Below are 20937 nucleotides of genomic sequence, written 5' to 3' on the forward strand. Positions count from 1 at the left end.
GGGGAAGTAGAACACTCTGAGCAAAGAAAACAGCTTGTGCAAAGGTTATAAGGCAGGAAAAAATGTCATTCTTCTGAAAAACTGAAAGAAAGCAAACATGGTTGGAATGAGGGAAACAGTGATAAAAGAAGGTAAAAGCCAGAAAATGCCAGGTCTTGAAGTACATGTTAAGGATTTGGGGCTTCAGCGTAAGGAAAATGGGAAGATGTTAAAGGCCTCCAAATAAGGAAAGTGTCAGAATAAGATTTATGTTTCAAGAAGATATGACCAATGTAGAAAACAGATTGAAATAGTGTAAGAAAATGTGCTGCTGCTGCTGCTAAGTCGCTTCAGTTGTGTCTGACTCTGTGTGACCCCATAGACAGCCTCCCACCAGGCTCCCCCGTCCCTGGGATTCTCCAGGCAAGAACACTGGAGTGGGTTGCCGTTTCCTTTTCCAATGCATGAAAGTGAAAAGTGAAAGTGAAGTCATTTGGTCGTGTCCGACTCTTAGCGACCCCATGGTCTGCAGCCTACCAGGGTCCTCCATCCATGGGATTTTCCAGGCAAGAGTAGTGGAGTGGGGTGATGTGCTAAGACCATCTAAAGGGCTAGCAGAAAAGTCCAGGTATGGTGATGGCTGCTCGGATAAGAGATAAAAAGGACAGCTCAGATATATTTAGTAAAGACAATCAAACAGGATTTAATAACTGACTGGATGTTGGCATTAAGGGAGAAGAAGAAACAAAGATGACTCCCAGGTTTATACCCTGAACGACATGAATGATGGTGCCAATGCTTACCCAAAGACAGAAATTAGAATAGGAGAAAACCTCAAAGGGAAGCCAGTAATTTTAGCTTTTGGATATGCTGAATTTAAGCTGCCTATGTGACAGTTTAGTGCTGATAGTCAATAAAAGTTATAAACACAATTTTATAAGACATGTTCAGACTGAACATATGATTTTAGGAATTGTCATTTATGGTTGATAACTGAACCTGCAAGGTCTGACCCAATCATCCAGGAATGTATATAAAATAAGGAAAGAACTCTACTTAATAAGAGAAAGAAAGATGGGTCTGGGAAGCAACAGACAGAAAAAGAGGAAGGAAAGGATAGGCTACTTATGCCATTTAGCCATATCTACATTTGTCATGATAAAAGGTCATTGCCATATAATAAAGGAGAAATGACAAATCTTATGCCAGACTTTTGAGAAGCCAGTCTACTATTATTGGTAAATAGTAAATTAACTTAATGCATATTATATAAAGATATTTTTCTCTTAGTCAAACTGTTAACAATATATGGAAGTTAATCCTAAAATTTATAACCTAAAATTTTCTTAGGTTTTATCTCAAGGCAATACCTTTAAGATCAACATGTCTTTGTTGATGGGTTAGACCTTATTCTGTTAAATCTTGTGGTTATTTTCTATGTTAGTTCCAAATAACTTCTAAGTTTCAAAAAGGATACATGGTCAACATATCATGTGTCTGTAAAAATTAATCTTACTTTTATATACTAGCAATGAATTAAAAACACAAATCCACTTACAGCTGCTCCAAAAAACACTCTGATATCATTCTAACAAAACGGTATATATACATGTGTGTACGTGCATGTGTGCTGTCATTCAGTCTTCTCCCACTCTTTGTGACCCTACAGACTTCTCCCACTCTTTGTGACACTATGGAGCCCGCCAGGCTCCTCAGTCCATGGGATCCACCAGGCCAGAATATTAGCGTGGGTTGCCATGCTCTCCTCTGGGGATCTTCCCGACCTAGGGATCAAACCCTTGTCTCTTGCACTGCAGGTGAATTCTTCACAGCTAAGCCACTGGGGAAGCCCATATATGTAGGTATGTATGTATGTGTGTGTGTGTATGTGTTTGTGTGTGTAAAATTCATTTATTTGCTGTGAACTACAAAAACACTATAGCCGGTAAATGGTTTGTATGTATTATGCCTTTTCTCACAGAGCACCTCTTTAACACAAATGTTGCTGCTAGTGGAATCTTTAATCACTAACACTTAATAATGTTGCAGAACAACAACAACAAAAATCTATGGCATAGATAAAACAACCTTAAATTACTGGATATACATTTAACAGATTTTGGTACCTATGTATTAACTATCAATTAAAATTATAAATTAATAAAAATGTAGATGACAGTACTGTAAATATATACAGTATGTTTTTCATACTATAATTAAAAACCTACTACATATAGATTCCTTTCAAACTTCTGATACAAGAAGCTTTTTAAAAATAACAAAAGTCTGTTTGTTACATTAAGGTAATGCTTAAACAAGGCAAACTATGTTGTTATTTACTTGAAATTAATCTTGTAGTATGAAACTTGGCCTTAAAAATGGCATTATCGGTGATTTGTTAGAAGCTGAGGGGTTTTGTTTTGCCTTGTTTTTGTAATTTCCATGTTAAGTTTTGTGATGAAATATTCAGGAGCTAGCTTTTTATTTTTATTTTTTTTTTAGGAGCTAGCTTTTTAAAAAATAATGATGGTTTAAAACCTTATCCAAATCCCCATATCCCCAAATCAAGACTAAATGTTAAAAAAACATATCATGATATAGAATTAGTTTTTCAGAGTAAGAGAGACACTTAAATTTTAATTAGAGCACTCACATTTTAAAATATTAATTTAGTTCAAACTCCATGTGCAACATTGTCTTTAATTTGATTGTTACAGCACTTCAAAAGTAAGTGTAATTGCTAACAACTAGGAAATATTAAAACTAGATTTGTTCTAACTATGTCCATTGTCATCTTTTACTAATTTAACAGGAAGGCACTAAAAGGGGTTCAGTCTTTGCAATGAAGAGGCAATAGTGTTCAATCAGACAAGTCCCATATTGAGTATCAGATACCAAAGACCCAGGACTGAAATCACTGTGTCTAGACTCTCTGGCACCTGACTTCACTTATTTACCAGTGACCAGAGGCCAACCCCCACAGCTCGCTATATTCACATACACCTCTACCACCACCACCCCCCTACCCAAACATCTTTGAATGATTATGGCAGAACTTTGCATGCCTCAGGAATCTCTTCTGACTGGCTACTCCCTAACTCTGCTGTTTGAAGTGATGCTCTGGTTTCTGAACTTCAGCAGATAATGGCAGGCAGGAGCAAAGGGGGCTGTCAGAAAGGACGTTTACCAGCATTCAGCTAAAAAGAGGCATGTAGATCAAAGAGGGGCCAAATAGGACAACTGTGGTGGAAAACATGTGGATTACTATGAAGATTCTTGCACACTGTTCTAGGGTAAAATATTAAATAACACCATGACATCATTACCTAAACATGTACTTTGGCCATTCTATTACCAATAAATACCTTTTATAAGCATCTGGATGGCATTTGCACCTATTTAAACAAAACATGCATCTCAGAGGTCTAAATAACAATGAACTGTTAATGTGTACTCTTAACTATTATTAGAATACAACCATTAACTCCTGGTTATCCCCAAGTATGCTCACCTGAAACAATTCACCCACTGAGACCATTAAGATCACATATGAAGAAAGACTTGCCCTGACCCCCAAATTTTATAGAATACTGGAAGAGGAAAAAATTAGAATATATTGGATAATTAGAGGTAATAAAATACAAAAGAAGAAAAGCAACATAATAGTGGAAGAGATTATGAGGCGTGATGAATTTATAACACCTACTCTGAATGTTAAATAATTTACAAAAGTGAACTCTAATTATAGAGCATCTCAATCTAGTTCCACCAAAGTCCACCTCTTTAAGAATCAATAGAATAATTTTTCCCCAAAGTACCTATACAACCTCTTTAGGTTAATCTAGTTTATGAAATGCTATTCTATGAGCAGTGTTAAGACATTGTTTATTTGGACTAATAAAATTCTGAAGAAAATTTAAACAGTATAGTATAGGTTTCTTAAGTGTAAACACTTATTTAAATTGGACTTTGAGTGGTTCCAAAATAGTGAGAACTATTTACTAATGGCATCTTGTTTTAGTACAGTATTTCACAGTTTATAAAGTTTCTTTACATATATAGCTAATGTAATTAAAGAATATGACCATATCACCTATTCTTTTTGATTGCTTAAATGAATATGAATGACAATTTAATCACCGCTTTCCTACTCTCAGGCTTCCTACGTGATTCAGCGGTAAAGAATCTGCCTGCCAATGCAGGGGATGCAGGTTCGATCTGTGGGTCTGATTCGTGGGTTGGGAAGATCCTTCAGAGGGAAATGGCAACCCACTCCAGTATTCTGCCTGGAGAATCCCATGGACCGAGGAGCCTGGCAGGCTACAGTCCATGGGGTTGCAAAGAGTTGGACATGACTGAGCAACTGAGTATGCAACATTCCTACTTTCGAAGTTATTTTAGGCTTGTCATTTGAAAAATTCATTTGTAATTCTTCACGATATCTACTACACAAAAATTAATGTGCATAATTTCAAAGTGAACAAAGTATTACATTAATTCTAACATATTCCAAAACCCAGATATATAGTTTTATTTAAGAAGAAGGTTAATCAGTTGCTGTCACAAATGAGTTTAAAGCTCTGCTAGTATTATAAACATTGAGTAGTCAATATTTCTGAAAAGAGTATCTTTTTAATTTCTGAAGGAAGCTTGGAAATTTCAACGTAATACCAAATTTTCTTTCTTTTATTTTACAATGTACTTTCATAATTGGCACTGAGTGGCAATTAAACCATGTCAATTTTTCCCTAATATGTCAAAGTTGAGCCTTATAAAGTACAAGCTATAGCCTGGATAGCACTTTAGGAACAAACATATTCTAGAATATCATTTACTTTCTCAAACTATGGCTTCATACTAAAACATTTCAGGATGTCTACAACATAATAATTTGAAGACATACCTTCACTATTATTACTGGGGTTGAGCTTTTAAAAACAGAATATAATAAATTAAAACCCCCAAACAATGACCACTGAATGAATTTTTGAAGATTTTGTTCATGAAATACAGATCATAAATGTTCTGAAAATCCCTCTGCAGAAATGTTTGATGTTAGAAAATTATCTGGCAAGGAAATATGCATGAATATTGCTCTTGAAAAGGTATGGGACAATTTTCCTCAAAGTCTTCAACTACAATAATATTAATGTCTCAAAAGAAATCTAAACAGACTTTTATTTCTGATTATTTATTGAAAATAGTTTTATATGTTATGTTTGAGATTATAAACTCTATGGTATAGAGAGAAAGGTAACTCTGAATTAAACATTTAACAAAATAAGTTTTCCATGTCTTTAGTTTACATTTCTTTTATTTAATGTCATTCTCTTTAAAATCTAATCTGGATAAAAACAACCAATTTAGACAAAAATATTATTTTTTTTGTCACTGCTTTCCAATTTGTACCTTGTAGTCAATGAAGTTCTGACACTAAATGGGTTTGGAAAAGAATACCCTTTGAAATTGTGAAGGAAAACCTTTGGAACATATGGAGTGAGACTGTAGTAAATCACTTGTAATCTCCCTTTGACATGGCTACTCTTTTATTGAAAACTTGTTTGACCAAGAGTTTGATTACACTTTGAATCAGCTATAGTCTGACATGTGTTATCTCTATAAGAAGCCTTGCCATGTTAGATAAAATATGCAGTATATTTGAAGGATGTCTACTTTCTGTAAACAAGCATAATTAGTTTATCCCCTGATTTAAAAGCCTAAGAAGTTATCCTTGAGAGTTTATCAGCTTTTTAATTACATGTGGATAAAGTATTAAAATTTTGGAATAGCAAATTCAATTTTTAGAACTGTTTTATTAATTTGGGATGAATAGAAGGATTAATAAGAATTAATAAAAAGAAAAGTTATGGTCTTATTTTTTACTACATATTAATCATTTGTCAAAATAATACACATTTAATAACTTACATTAGGCTAATAAGGAATTACCTAGTAGGAGGCTTAAGAAGATTACTTTAATAAGCATAATTTACTATTCATATTCTTCTAAAGTATCTTTTAAAAGTGTTATATTTTTATTGTATATTATACATCCTACAAGTTTCCTTTTATTTATTTATTTATGTTGGCTGTGCTGGGTCTTTGTTGCTGCATAGTATTTTCTCTAGTTGTGGGCACTGGGGGTTACTCTCTAGTTGTGGTGTGCAGGCTTCTCCTTGGGGTGGCTTCTCCTGTGGAGCACAGGCTCTAGAGTGCATGAGCTTCAGTAGTTACAGAACATGAGCTCGCTCAGTAGTGTGCTTCCCAGACTCTAGAGACAGGCTCAACAGTTGTGGCACAAGGGCTTAGTTGCTCCAAGGCATGTGGGATCTTCCTGGATCAGGGATTGTACCCATGTCTGTTACATTGGCAGGCAGATTCTTTACCACTGACCCACCAGGGAATCCCTGTTTCTCTACTTTAGAAAGCCATATTATAAAAAATAATATTAAAAATCAGCCCAACTAGTATTCTGATCATCAGTTAGTAATCAAATTAGTAGAGCTCAGTTTAATAAAATTTAATGGCACAATAGTGACTTTGAATGTAAATTCTCTAAGAGTAAAATCAAACACGTATGTGGTTCAGTGGTAAATAATCCGCCTGCCAATGCAGGACACATTTGTTCGACCCTGAGTCGAGAATATCTCCTGGAGAAGAAAATGGCAACCCACTTGAGTATTCTTGTCTGGAAATCTCATGGACAGAGAAGCCTAGCAGACTACAGTCCATGGGGTTGCAAAGAGTCAGAGATGACTTAGCGACCACCAACAACAATGAATCTCAACACTTACAGTCCATGAAAGAAAATCACTAAACTCTTTAAAGACAAATAAACCTAACATATGAAATATACCAAACAACTGAGTTATAGCAAAAATTTTTCTTGAGAAGAGTGCTATAAAAGAAAGTAAAAGTATTTTGATGCATTTTTTTCATCAGAGCATGCAAAGCATTTAAAACAGTCAACCACAAACAAAATTAAAGGGCAAATGACAAAGTTGGGAAATGTCTGTAATATGACAAGGAGTTAAAAGTTATTATATATATAGATCTTATGTATTAGTCCCAAAATATTGACATGCCAATGGAAAAATTATCAATAGAAATAAAAGATTTATAATATAATATCAATAAAAATGTGAAAAGTGTTCAACCTCACCAATATTCACAGAATGCAAATAAAAAAACCCCAGACATTCTATTTTTAGAGAAATGACAGTATCTAGTGTTGTTAAAAGTGAAATGATAGTTGGGAGAAATCAACTCATGTCTTCTTGGAAGGTAATTTGGCCATATTGTATCAAATACACAAAACACCTTTTGACTTAGTAATTCTACTTTTAGGAATTAAAACTAAGGAAAAAATAGAGATATGATTAAGCTTTTATATACTATGATTTTTATTCCACAGTATTTCATTTGCTTATATATGTTTATTTACATCAGTTTTTATGGGATAAACTAGAAAGTTATTTTTATTTTTATACTGTCTGTACTTTCAGACTGTATATAACAAATTTATATTATTTTTAGGAGGGAATTTTTAAAGAAAAAAGCTATTTGAAAAATCAAGAGAAGAAAGCAAAAAACACATTTTTAAAATGTGTTTTAAAAAAACACTTACACCACTCACCTGTGGTATGCAGTCAGTATACGCAAACATTGATTTAAAGCGGTCATCCATGCTTATGTGGTAAAGAACACACATTGCGATTTGCTTGTAGTTTTCATTGCCTGGAAATAAGACATCATGAATACGGTGAGATTTTATATTATGCTATGCCTTGCATGCAATGACCACAAAGAAATTAATTTTTTGTATAACAAACTCAAATTAATGCATTAAAACTTTTAAACTACAGAATCAATAAAAATCCTTATACAAATTCTAATTTAGAAAATATGAGATTTTTCTAATTTAGAAAAACATGAAAATTTTGAGCTTCCTATTTCAATTTCCCTGCTTGCCAAAACTAGAGAAAAGCCTGCCCAGCCAGAAGACCTAGCACAGCCAAAAGTTAGTTGAGCAAGCTCCAGGAGTTGGTGATGGACAGGGAAGCCTGAGTGCTGCAAGGAGGGGCTGCAAGGAGTTGAATACGACTGAGCGACTGAACTGGACTGATTTCAGTTCCAAAGTCTGGAGTACACCAACTGTGAAATATCACTAAGTTCCAAGAAACCGCAGTATTTTACAAGGTATATTTTTGAAAAAAGTTAATCACAAACTGAAGAATTAATTGTTCTCAGCAGCCCACTAAAATGTAGATTTGGCCACTGGCCTCCCCATCCCTCCTGTTTTATCAAAATATATAATTAACACATTTCAGTGATAATGTACAATAAATATAGTAAACAAAACAGTTTATTTAATTTCTATGAATCAGAAACTTGAAAAAGAACGTAAATGACAAAAAGTAGAACAGTATTTGCAACATTAAAAAATATATGACTATTCAATACAATACTGTAAAGTAATTAGCCTCCAATTAAAATAAATAAATTTATATTAAAATGAATAAATAAAACATTGATAGATGGAACAGAAAAAAAAATACATAACTATAAATTGCTAAAGGGTATAATATAGACTAACAAGCATAGTCTAAGGCTTGTCTTAGAACTTCAAGGTAAGATTATTCTCATTTTATACACCTTGAAACTGAAAAAAGGAAAGTGAATGATATATCATAGATTTGAAAAATAAAATGGAACTTGAATATGTCATTTAATCCTTCTACATGCTTTCATATACCATATTTTGAGGATCTTTATATGATCTCAAAGTCAGTTTCAAAACTTGAGCTAGAAAAGTTGTTTTGCTAAAAGTTTTATCCAAAAAATAATATTCTTTTAAAAAATTTTTGGCTATAAGTAAATCTTGGGAGATATTTGGAATTTAAAAAAAATCAAGTATGTACATAAATTTAATTAACATATCAAGAAAATTTTAAATATATTTTAACAAGGAAGATAATTTCAGCACCTTTATTCCTATGTCTACTATGGTACAAAATTACTAAAATACTTTGTGTTTTTTTAATAATACTAATTTATATTCTTATTGAATTTTTCAGATATTAGATATATCTTTGTAAGGTGGTAAGCAATTCTTAGAGGACAAAAACTTTGGTATTCTTACAGGCTTTGTATATGGAATTATGTCAAAAGATATCTGCTGATTGATTCTATTTTTAATATTTAAGAAGCAAGGTGACTATAGTTAACAATTCTCTAGGCAAGAATACTAGACTGGGTTGCAATGCCCTTCTCCAGGGGACCTTCCCAACCCAAGGATTGAACCTGGGTCTTTTGTACTGCAGCAGATTCTTTACCGTCTGAGCCACCAGAGAAGCTGTTATAGTTAACAATACTGTATTGTATATTTGAAAGTTACTAAGAGAATATATCTTAAAAGTTCTCACAACCAGAAAAAAAGTATTGTGTGAGGTGATAAATGTGGTAACTAACCTTAACTTACCTTACAGTGGTATAGTTAACTAACCTTATATCTAAACTTAACATATTTTACAATATATATATATATCAAGTTATCACCTTAAACTTACAATTGTTACATTAATTAGATCTCAATAAAGCTGGAAAAAAACACAATGTTATGTTTAAAAAATCAGAGGCTAAAACTGAAAAAATAAGCACAAAGACGTCACTGGTTTTACAAGATCTTCAGATGGAATACAGAAGTGTTTTAAGTAAAATTTCCAAGGGTCTTTTACAGGTAAATTTAAGAAATATAGTGAGCCTCTCTGTACAATTTTGTTTTCCTGGAGCTTACTATGTTAGACAAAAATATATCACATGCTAAGAAAGAACAATGTGAATCTTCAAAACAATCAAATCAGTTTTGTTATCTTTATGCGTCAGATGGGGAACCTAACAGAGAAAAATACTTCCTACACAGCCATGTTAAGCAGCTGAGCAGGGCTTTAAGCACAGGTCTCTCTGACTCAAAAATCTTCACCAGAGGTCAAGTTATATACACCAAAGGTATATTACAATATCTCTCAAATAGTTTTGTATCATAAGGTGAAATGGTCTTTCAAGAGATATTATTAGCAGGTATAAAAGACTGACATATGCTGACATATGATAGGGTAAAGCACATTTTTAAAACAGAATTTTAAAAACTCAAGACTTTTGAATCTTTTTAAATGGTTTGGCTAGAGCCTATTTCCAGGGACTCTCAATATCAATGTAAAAATAACTTCTTGGCATAAAACAAAAACAGTAAAATATAGTATATGTTTGTCAGATGAATACATACTAGGTAAACACTTTCATCTTAACTAAAAACTATGAATTCACTATACTCAACCACTTGGAATATAATATATGCAGAACCTACATTTGGAGGAAAATATAATTAAAAAATTGTGAAATAACTCCAAGAAAGAGAAAAGTAGAGACTAACTGGGTATTCCCAACTTCATTATTCTGCTCTTGGGATGAAAGAAATCTAAACAGAAAAGACTTGGGTTTGCATGATATGCAGATTAAAAATGAAAAAATTCCAACTTTCTTCTGTAGAGAGGAAAAGTATCTTTTAGAGTTTTGGTCAGAGTATATATACTTTACAGTATTTAGCTTTTCTTCTGGGGCTGAGATATTTAAAAATCTTTTTAAGGAAGTTCCAACAGTAAACTCAATATTCTGAAGGCACAATCTCTTTCCTTGCTATTCCAGTTTCTTTCTGCATGCTGTTCAGCTGTGGGTAGGTTCTAGTCCTACTTAGTTTTTACAAAATATTATTTGAAGGTATTTTCTTTATGTAATGGATTCACTGATAAGTAGGATTCTACATCACACAACTTACTAAATAAATGGTAAAAGAAACAGAGGAATCAATATCCAAAATATTTTTTAACATCAAAGTAAATCATCAACATTAAAATTCAGAATGGCACCAAGAATGAAATATGGAGAAGTGAAGTTGCTCAGTCATGCGTGTGACTCTTTGTAATCCCATGGACTGTAGCCTAGCAGGCTCCTCCATCGGCGGCATTATATTGGAGTGGGTTGCCATTTCCTTCTCCAGGGGATCTTCCTGACCTGGGGATCGAATCCAGGTCTCCTGCACTGCAGGCAGACGCTTTACCCTCTGAGCCACCAGGGAAGCCATAGTAAATAAACGGTAAAAGAAACAGAGAACTCAATATCCAAAATAAAAGACTTTTTAATATCAAAGTAAATCATCAAACATTAAAATTCAGAGTAGCACTAAGAATGAAATAGGATGCTATTCTGTTTGAGAAGAGTTTGTCTACTGCTGGTATTAGTTAAAAGATACTAAACTGCAGTGTTCTCGTGGTACATCCATTCATGAAAGGTGAAAGGAAACAAAGATTCACCTTTAAGAGATCTGTGCCCCATAAAGAGGATAACAAGGAAGGTTTTCTAGAGCAAATTATATGTGTGTGAACATATGTATGTGTGTATATGTATTATATGTGATTGTGTACCTATATCTTTATCACTTACAAAGGACAACTCAGGAGAAAGGGTATGTGACATAATAGAAAGTCTACAGTCCTAAAATTACAGTCATTTTTAAAAAGTAGATGAATAACATATGCCAGAAACATCGCAGATACAATAGCTTAATAATACATTACTTTCTTTTTTAACACAGCAAAACCCTCTAGTTTCAAAAAGTGGGATGATTCATTGTGCAACTTGTTCTAACTCTGTTCTTCTGTGCTTGTTTTTTCTTTCTCCTCTCCCCATATTCATGGGACAGAGAAAGGTGAAAGCTCCTTGAGTTCTCCTATACCTAATTCTTCTTTATCTGTGATCTTCTATTTAAAAAAGTCTCTGAATATATCCCTAATTTCCCATAATCTTTACCTAAAATTATTATCATAATCCCAAAATGTGCTAAAATGAAAGGACTGAAGGGAATAGAAATTTAACGGATACAAGGCTATACCAAAAGATTGGTGGACAGCCAATGTTTACATAACTACAATTCTTTGAGAGAGGGGAAGACAAAATTAAGCAAACTTGATAGTTCCTATTGTATGTTAAGCATATATTTTCTCATTTAACCCTTAAAACTGAAGAGGTAGGTATTATCTTTGATTTTTAGAACTGGACATGGAACAACAGACTGGTTCCAAATAGGAAAAGGAGTACGTCAAGGCTGTGTATTGTCACCCTGCTTATTTAACTTATATGCAGAGTACATCATGAGAAACGCTGGGCTGGAAGAAGCACAAGCTGGAATCAAGATTGCTGGGGAGAAATATCAGTAACTTCAGATATGCAAATGATACCACCCTCATGGCAGGAAGTGAAGAGGAACTAAAAAGTCTCTTGATGAAGGTGAAAGAGGAGAGTGAAAAAGTTGGCTTAAAACTCAACATTCAGAAAATGAAGATTATGGCATTTGGTCCCATCACTTCATGGAAAATAGATGGGGAAACAGTGGAAACAGTGTCAGACTTTATTTTTGGGGGTTCCAAAGTCACTGCAGATGGCAACTGCAGCCATGAAATTAAAAGACGCTTACTCCTTGGAAGGAAAGTTTTGACCAACCTAGACAGCATATTCAAAAGCAGAGACATTCCTTTGCCAACAAAGGTTCGTCTAGTCAAGGCTATGGTTTTTCCTGTGGTCATGTATGGATTATGGATGTGAGAGTTGGACTATGAAGAAGGCTGAGCACCAAATAATTGATGCTTTTGAACTGTGGTGTTGGAGAAGACTCTTGAGAGTCCCTTGGACTGCAAGGAGATCAAACTAGTCCATTCTGAAGGAGATCAGCCCTGGGATTTCTTTGGAAGGAATGATGCTAAAGCTGAAACTCCAGTACTTTGGCCACCTCATGTGAAGACTTGACTCATTGGAAAAGACTCTGATGCTAGGAGGGATTGGGGTCAGGAGGAGAAGGGGACGACAGATGATGAGATGGCGGGATGGCATCACTGACTCGATAGACATGAGTCTGAGTGAACTCCGGGAATTGGTGATAGACAGTGAGGCCTGGTGTGCTTCGATTCATGGGGTTACAAAGAGTCGGACACAACTGAGCGACTGAACTGAATGGAATGACATTCATTAAGGTTATGAATCCTTCAAAAGGAAACAGCTATGAATCTGAGATTCAAACCTAGGTCTGACTATAAAGCCTGTGTGCATGTACTCTCTACTAAGTAGGCCTTCCAGGAAATAGCAGCAAGGGTGAAATAAAACCTAACAAACAGGAATTATTATCATTATTCCTTAGAGGCACAGTACAGAAAGGAAATGCAGTTAAGAAGGGACTCTATAGGATCTGGGGGTCTTGGGAAAAAAAAGGTAAGAAGATGATAGAAAAGGGGAAGAAGGGAGATGAAATGCAGAAAAGCAATCAGTTATTTATCAGAGTACTTGTGTCCAGATGCAACAGGTTCCAATGGGTGAAAGATCCTGACAGGGACAAATTACATTGTCTCCTGAGCAGTATGGGAGACTAGATCTATAGCCATTCTGAAACTCATTCTCACTGAATTGGACAAGAACGGCTATCAAGCCGAGCTTGATTTTATGAGAAAAACAAGGTGCTGAACTCTTAAAAGCTGAATAAAGTGGTAAATAGAGGCAGTATAACGCTGTGGTTCAAAGCCCAGGCCCTAGAGGCTGACTGCTTAGGTTCAATTTGTGGCTCTGCCACTTACTAGGGAAAATGGCCTTCTGAGTGTTATTTTCTGCGCTTCAGTTTCTTCATCTGTGAAACTGGAATAACAATTATATCTATCTCAAAGAGTTGGTATGCAAGGATTAGGTGAGAGAATCCTGGTAAAACAATTAGTACTGAGTCTGATACACAATAAAATGATTCAATAAATGTTATTACTTACTATTATTATGTTGAAAATAATGTTTTTGTTTTATCAATAGAACACTATTCTTGCATTTTCTTTTTAAATTTATTTTTAATTGAAGGATAATTACAATATTGTGTTGGTTTCTGCCATATCACGTTTTCCTAATATATATGATGTCTTTGTGGTTTTCTATCCTCAAGATTTGACTGTAGTTTAGAGATAATACAGGTTTAAGAAGCAGCCAAGATTGCTCTGAGATGGCTATACAGGGTTCACAGGTATATTCTGCTGCCCCTGCAGCTGAGCCACTTGCTCCCAGTCACTTTCCTATAAAGCTCTGTTATACCCAAAGTACGGTCTTAGGAGAGTCATCTTTCGTCTCAAGGCTCCATTCAGTGACCCCTATCGGCTTCATCCGAACCCTTCATCAGCCTCTCGTTCTCACAGGGTTATAAACCCCTTAATCAGAAAAAAAAACTGGGAAAAGAAAATGATCAAAGGGATAACTGTCACCAGTATGTGTTCTTCCACCACCACTACCACAAACAAACTGTGAACCTCTCTTCCTTCTGTCTTGTAACAGAACTTAATTTCACTCCTAGAGTACGGAACAGCTGTGGAGGTGATGGGCTATAAGATGAAAGGATACAGAGAGAAAAAGTCTGAAAACACAAAAGACAAACCTCACAATTAACTATATTACTTCACTTATCTTTAAGTAGCATGCACCAGGCAAATAAAATGTATAGGAGTTTCCCATTTGTTTCAGCTGAGCACAACTAAACAATAGAAACTGAAATACAACCAGCACTACACCAGAGATATATTTTTTTTTCCCTTGAGGAAAGTGTGAAAGGGGGTGATGACAGATGTAAGGGACTACAATATTGTACCCAGAGATCTATATACCCAATTTGCTGATATGTCTTCTAGATTTTATCTGGGTAAAGGTTCCCTAGAATTCAATCAATTGATTTGCAAATAACTATAAAATTGATTTTCTTCTCATTTTGTATTTATTTAGGAAATGAAAAAAGATATAAAATGACACTTGTCTTTTTATTAAAAAATGATGCAAATATTTTATAAATGGTCTTGTTACCTATATATTACCTTGATGGTTCTAACTCTTCTTTTATTGTTACAAATCACGTATTTCCAATCTCCCCTAAAGAATTGCAAGATAGGAAGATTATAGTATATGAACCACAGGTATCTTACTCATTGAATCATAAATGACTATACAAATGATTGATTGCCTCATAAAAACACAGCCTATACCTTAATGGCATCTAGCAGATATCTGACAGCTACAGCAGAAGGCATTGGAGGAAAAAAGTGAATACCTGGAGGGAGAAGGTGTCTGGAAATAACCCGAATTCCTCTCTTCAAACACAGCTGCACACAGAAAGTAGAGGCTTTCTGGCAGCCAACGTGTATTATTAACTATTACTTAAAAACAAATTTAAAGATCACATAGCAATAAACAGCCATTAAGAGAGATTAAATGGTCCAAGTAAAATTAAGGCTTATCCTTAATAGTCTTCTTCACTCACTGGTAGAAAAAATGTGTTCTTAAAAAACAAATCCCCCCAAATTCTTGCATATCCTAAGGGAATCTGGGACTGGGAGTTACAATTTTCCCATAAGAACTCATGATTAAGAATCATAAACTCTAGCTAACCAAGTATGATTTCTCCACATCCTACAAATGGCAGACATTTCAAAAGGGTTCCTTTAAGACTTACAGACATCAATTATTCCCTAATGGTATCCCAAGTTAAAACAGTCTGCCAATAGTTGCTATGCTGGCATAGCACCAAAGGCGCTGTGAATTTTGAGCAGAGCAGTGAAAAGATTGAATATTTTGGGAACTAAGGTCCTTAACGACTAGAGGTGGCTTAGTCAGATCTGTTCAAGTAATAAGCACAGGATGAAAAAAAAAAAAAGGCCTAGTCATTATGATTCCTTTGGTATTTATGGTAATAAACATGAATCATGATGAACTCACTGGCTATTAAATGCAGAGGTCATAAGTACTTCGATAGGATTTCCACAGGAATTCACCGTTAATTAGCTGGATCATTATTTGAAAGCGTTACTGAATTATCTTAGCAGTTGTGCAGCCATTCGCCTCAAAATTGGTCATTCCCAGCTGAGGGCACTTAATGCCTTAACAAACTGGTCATTAACTCCAGCAACTGATTTTGTGGGAATTACTGCACTTATAATGTACATTCAAGATTTTTTTTTTCTTTTTAAAGAAATTTGCAGCTGTAGTTCAGCTGGAGCAGCTGAAGGAGGAAAAAAGTCCACTCTGGGTTGCGCTCACGACTGATTTTCTGCCAATTAAAGGGCAAACGCATGCTGATGGATTTTGAATTTTAAAATGTCTTCAGTTTTTTTCATCTCAAGTGATTAGTAAAAACACCATTTAGCTACTAATTTTGTAAGACACTTGGGATTTTCCATTCACAGTTCAGTCAAGCAGAAACATGAGTTCTGAACACCAGAACTCAAAGCCAAATTTCCGCTTCTGCAGTAGACCCAGCCCAACACTTTGTAAAAACAGAGTGAGAACACAAGTTATGGGCCACATTATTAGCCAGATTCTCATTTGCTTCTGCACTCCATGTCTTCATTCAAAGCAGAAAACTGCCTTTGAAGTCACAAAAGGTCCATGAAAAGATAAGACAAGTGGGAATATGAACACCCCTTTATTAGAACAGAGCAGCATTAAGGTGATGAATTACCCTGGTAAGTCTATGTGAATACAGCATACTTCAAAATTCATAAGTGCCTTTAAATTTACGGTAGAGCTGGAGCCCTTAATGCTCTACCAAATATAGTGAAAAATGTCACAGGGAAAATCACCACTTAAAAGATAACTGCAACAATTATTGAACATATGTATTGACTATATTGAAATACACTAAAAAATATATTGCAAGGATATTAGATGTTCTTTTGTACATGTTTCCATATCATTTTTTGTTTAACTTAATTAGAGCACATACTGCAGATACATAACCAGCATGACTAGATAGATAGCGTTAGTTAAAACTTGAATTTGGAGAGACCAATTTTTAAGATTGCAACTCTACTGGATAGTCTTCTCTTCTAGAATGGATTTATGCAGTCATTTCTAACAGAGATTTGATATTAATAGATAAAAGCCAAGAGTTTTTAACCATGAGTTGGGGAGGGATAACAGAATTTATAGGTTACAATGATCAGTACAAAAACAAGTGTAAAAATAGTTTTGTGATACAATGGTTTATGGATGATTTTTGTGCCCAATTACTTAATTTAAAAATTGTAACAAAACTTAAATTGTAAATCTACCATTAAGCTTAATAGTTCTGTCACATTAAGACATATTCATGAAATAAGTACTCCAAAATTCAGCACTTTTGACATACTTCCACTCTTTTTTACTATGTGCTGTGCTGTGCTTAGTCACTCAGTCATGCCCAACTCTGAGACCTTTTATAACTTGCCAGGCTCCTCTGTCCATAGGATTTTTTAGGCAAGAATACTGGAGTGGTTTGCCATTTCCTCCTCCAGGGGATCTTCCCATCCCAGGGATCAAAACCCACATCCCCTGGGTCTTCTGCATTGCAGGCAGATTCTTTGCCAGCTGAGTCATTAGGGAAGCCCTTTCTTTTTAGTATGTACAACTGTACTTTTTGCCATGTGGTTTATTTTTAAAATATTTTCAACGTTTCAATTTTACCTTGTCTGCAGTATTCTTTTATCCAGAGGATACTACAATTTATTTATAATACACTACAAAATATGTATACTTGTAGTACAAATGATAAGGCCCAAAATAAAGCCTTTAACAATGGCTGCTTTCAAGCCTATAGACTCACATCATTCAGTTATGTGCTTTGGTCAGCTTTTACCACCTAGAATTGGAGACACCCCAGGCAATATTCACACACGGAGTATTGGAACCAGCTGGTGATAGAGGAATCTTAAGAAAAAAGGCTTCTTGATTTAATTGGGAAAACAGGAGGAAGCATAAATTTTACTGCCATTAATAACTTCAAGCAATCTTGATATGACTCTACTTCACCCTGACAGCCAGACATGTGCTTTTTGTTAAAGTGTTTGCCACATCTGACCCCTATTGTTTGCTCACTTGATCAGGTAAGAAAATGTAGGTTTATTTACAGGATAAATGAGGCCTATTAAAATTGAGAAAGAGTGTAGTAGTCTATGAGGAGCTACGTACTGAAATAGATGTGTGAAATTCCATAACTGTTGTGTAATAAACAGGCCAAATAAAGTTATAAAAAAACAACTTTAGGTTTCTTAAAGAAATCATCATAAAGGCAACTTAGTATTTAAAAAATGAAAAATAGTTCCTATTGGAAAACCTTCTGACCATTTTGCTCTTTATAAACATGTCAGAAAAGGTTATTTATAAAATATTAATCTGTTTATAAAGACAAGCTTATTTCTTCATTTTATGATGCTTTATAAATTAAGTCATATTCATATATAATAAATAGTTAATTTAACTTTATGAGGGAATTTCAGGAGTGTTTAGAATTTAACTTTTTAAATTTTATCTTAAGGACATATGACAGAATGGTCAAAGAAAATAACCCTTAATTTTTAAGTGATCAAATTTTAGAGTTTAACAGTATCTACTCTGGTGATCTCCAACAATAAGGAAAATCAGACTTGCTTCAACCGGAAGAAATCAAACATTTATCACTTAACTTTTGACCTGGTCTGACTCCCTACATGCTGATAAAATCTTTCTACAGCCTTGGAAAATGCCCTGAAACCCAGATTACCTAATTAATCCAGATCAAGATGAATCAGGTGCTATTCTTACTCTTAAAACCATTCTGGGTCTACTCACATAATGCAGAAAAATTTATACCCATTTACAACACCCTAGAAACTATTTTATCTTCAACTGAAGAGAATATGGTCTAACATTTGGATTCATTTTGAAATGATTCATGTGTAATTGTGAAACAGGCATGACAAAGTGCTACTGAATCTAGGAATCCTAATTTTTCTGCCATAACCAATAAAATTAGTTTCAGCAAATTAGCATAGATTCACGACTCTCAACTTTAAAGAAATCAAAAGGAAAGAAAAGAAATGGGATGACAGCTAAAAGGTAAAAGAGTGGAGTCAAGAAGAATCATTATTAAGATGGATGAAATGATAGCATAATTGTATTTGATGGGAATGATGTAATAGAGAGGGAAAGTTAATAATGTGGGACAGAGGAGAACTTCTGGAGCAAGAATCTTGAGTAGGAGAGAGAACAGAATAGGGAGGGAGTATGGCTTATGGTAAGAGTAGGGGCAAATTCATAATAATGGGAGAGAAGCAAAGTATAGACACAGATGCAGGCAGGAGGGTAAGTGTGGCAATAGAAACTCACAGAAATTCTCTTCTGCGCTTCTACTTTCTCAGTCAAACAGGAAGCAAAAGAATGTAATGAGATGAGGATAAGGTGCTGGATTTAGAAGAAGGTAGAGGAATGAAATTCTCACCTAAAAGAATGGGAGAATGACTAGACAAAGCAAACAGTATAACTTCTGGGCAGCATTAAAGGTCTAGTATTGATTATCTAGATGCTAGATTATCTAGATTATCTTTATGCGGCTGTCCCTCAGAGCTAGGGTCTTCTGTTTTCATCTTCTTATACTGTGACACATATCTCCAAACCTTCACAAAGCACCAAAGAAATTGGTAAAAATTTCTTACCAAGATGTGAGTGGATGAACACTTAGATATTCATAGGGCAAGGTTAGAAGCAGCACAAGCTGGAATCAAGATTGCCAGGGGAAATATCAATAACCTCAGATATGCAGATGACACCACCCTTATGGCAGAAAGTGAAGAGGAACTAAAAAGCCTCTTGATGAAAATGAAAGAGGAGAGTGAAAAAGTTGGCTTAAAGCTCAACATTCAGAAAACGAAGATTATGGCATCCGGTCCTATCACTTCATGGAAAATAGATGGGGAAACAGTGGAAACAGTGTCAGACTTTATTTTGGGGGGCTCCAAAATCACTGCAGATGGTGACTGCAGCCATGAAATTAAAAGATGTTACTCTTTGGAAGGAAAGTTATGACCAACCTAGATAGCATATTCAAAAGCAGAGACATTACTTGGCCAACAAAGGTCCACCTAGTCAAGGCTATGGTTTTTCCAGTGGTCATGTGTGGATATGAAAGTTGGACTGTGAAGAAAGCTGAGTGCCAAAGAATTGATGGTTTTGAACTGTGGTGTTGGAGAAGACTCTTGAGAGTCCCTTGAACTGCAAGGAGATCCAACCAGTCCATTCTAAAGGAGATCAGCCCTGGGTGTTCTTTGGAAGGACTGATGCTAAAGCTGAAACTCCAATCGTTTGGCCACCTCATGCGAAGAGTTGACTCATTGGAAAAGACTCTGATGCTGGGAGGGATTGGGGGCAGGAGGAGAAGGGGACGACAAAGGATGAGATGGCTGGATGGCATCACTGACTTGATGGACATGAGTCTGAGTGAACTCCAGGATTTGGTGGTGGACAGGGAGGCCTGGTGTGCTGCAATTCATGGGGTCGCAAAGAGTCGGACACAACTGAGCGACTGAACTGAACTCAAGTGTAAGAGAAAATCAAGAGTATCCTATGGGAATAGGGAGTGCTTGGGTCTTGCCTAGAAATCCAAATATAAGATTAAGAAAATGTATCTTGGCAAAACCAAACATGTCTTCCAGCTAGATTTAACCTGCTAGTTTGAGACTCCTGACATACTGTTACTATGAGGAGTGCTTGCATTTAATAGGAATTAAAAGCTTTAAAAGAATGCTCTAATTCACTGGTTTTCAAACTATGTTTTGAGGATCCCCAAAGGGGATCCACGGGCTTCCCTGGTGGCTCAGAGGTTGAAGTGTCTGCCTCCAATGCGGGAGACCCGGATTCGATCCTTGAGTCAGGAAGATCCCCTGGAGAAGGAAATAGTAACCCACTCCAGTATTCCTGCCTGGAGAATCCCATGGACGGAGAAGCCTGGTAGGCTACAGTCCACAGGGTAGCAAAGAGTCGGACAGGACTAAGCAACTTTACTAACTAAAGGGGATCCACAATGTCACACCATTTTATATAACTATT

At 35.3% G+C, this 20937-nt stretch overlaps 1 protein-coding gene across 4 annotated transcripts in view; it reads right to left on the minus strand.

Annotated features, from left to right (window-relative positions):
- The window catches only part of KIFAP3 (kinesin associated protein 3), a 150829-nt gene that overhangs the window by 57160 nt on the left and 72732 nt on the right, over positions 1–20937 (minus strand). For all 4 annotated transcript variants that reach the window (XM_070768131.1, XM_070768130.1, XM_070768132.1 and 1 more), the window contains exon 11: positions 7616–7716. In XM_070768131.1, coding sequence (XP_070624232.1) covers positions 7616–7716 — 101 coding nt within the window. The remainder of the gene's footprint in view (positions 1–7615; positions 7717–20937) is intronic.

Source organism: Bos indicus, chromosome 16, assembly GCF_029378745.1.
Source record: "Bos indicus isolate NIAB-ARS_2022 breed Sahiwal x Tharparkar chromosome 16, NIAB-ARS_B.indTharparkar_mat_pri_1.0, whole genome shotgun sequence".
Taxonomy (NCBI): Eukaryota; Metazoa; Chordata; class Mammalia; order Artiodactyla; family Bovidae; genus Bos; species Bos indicus.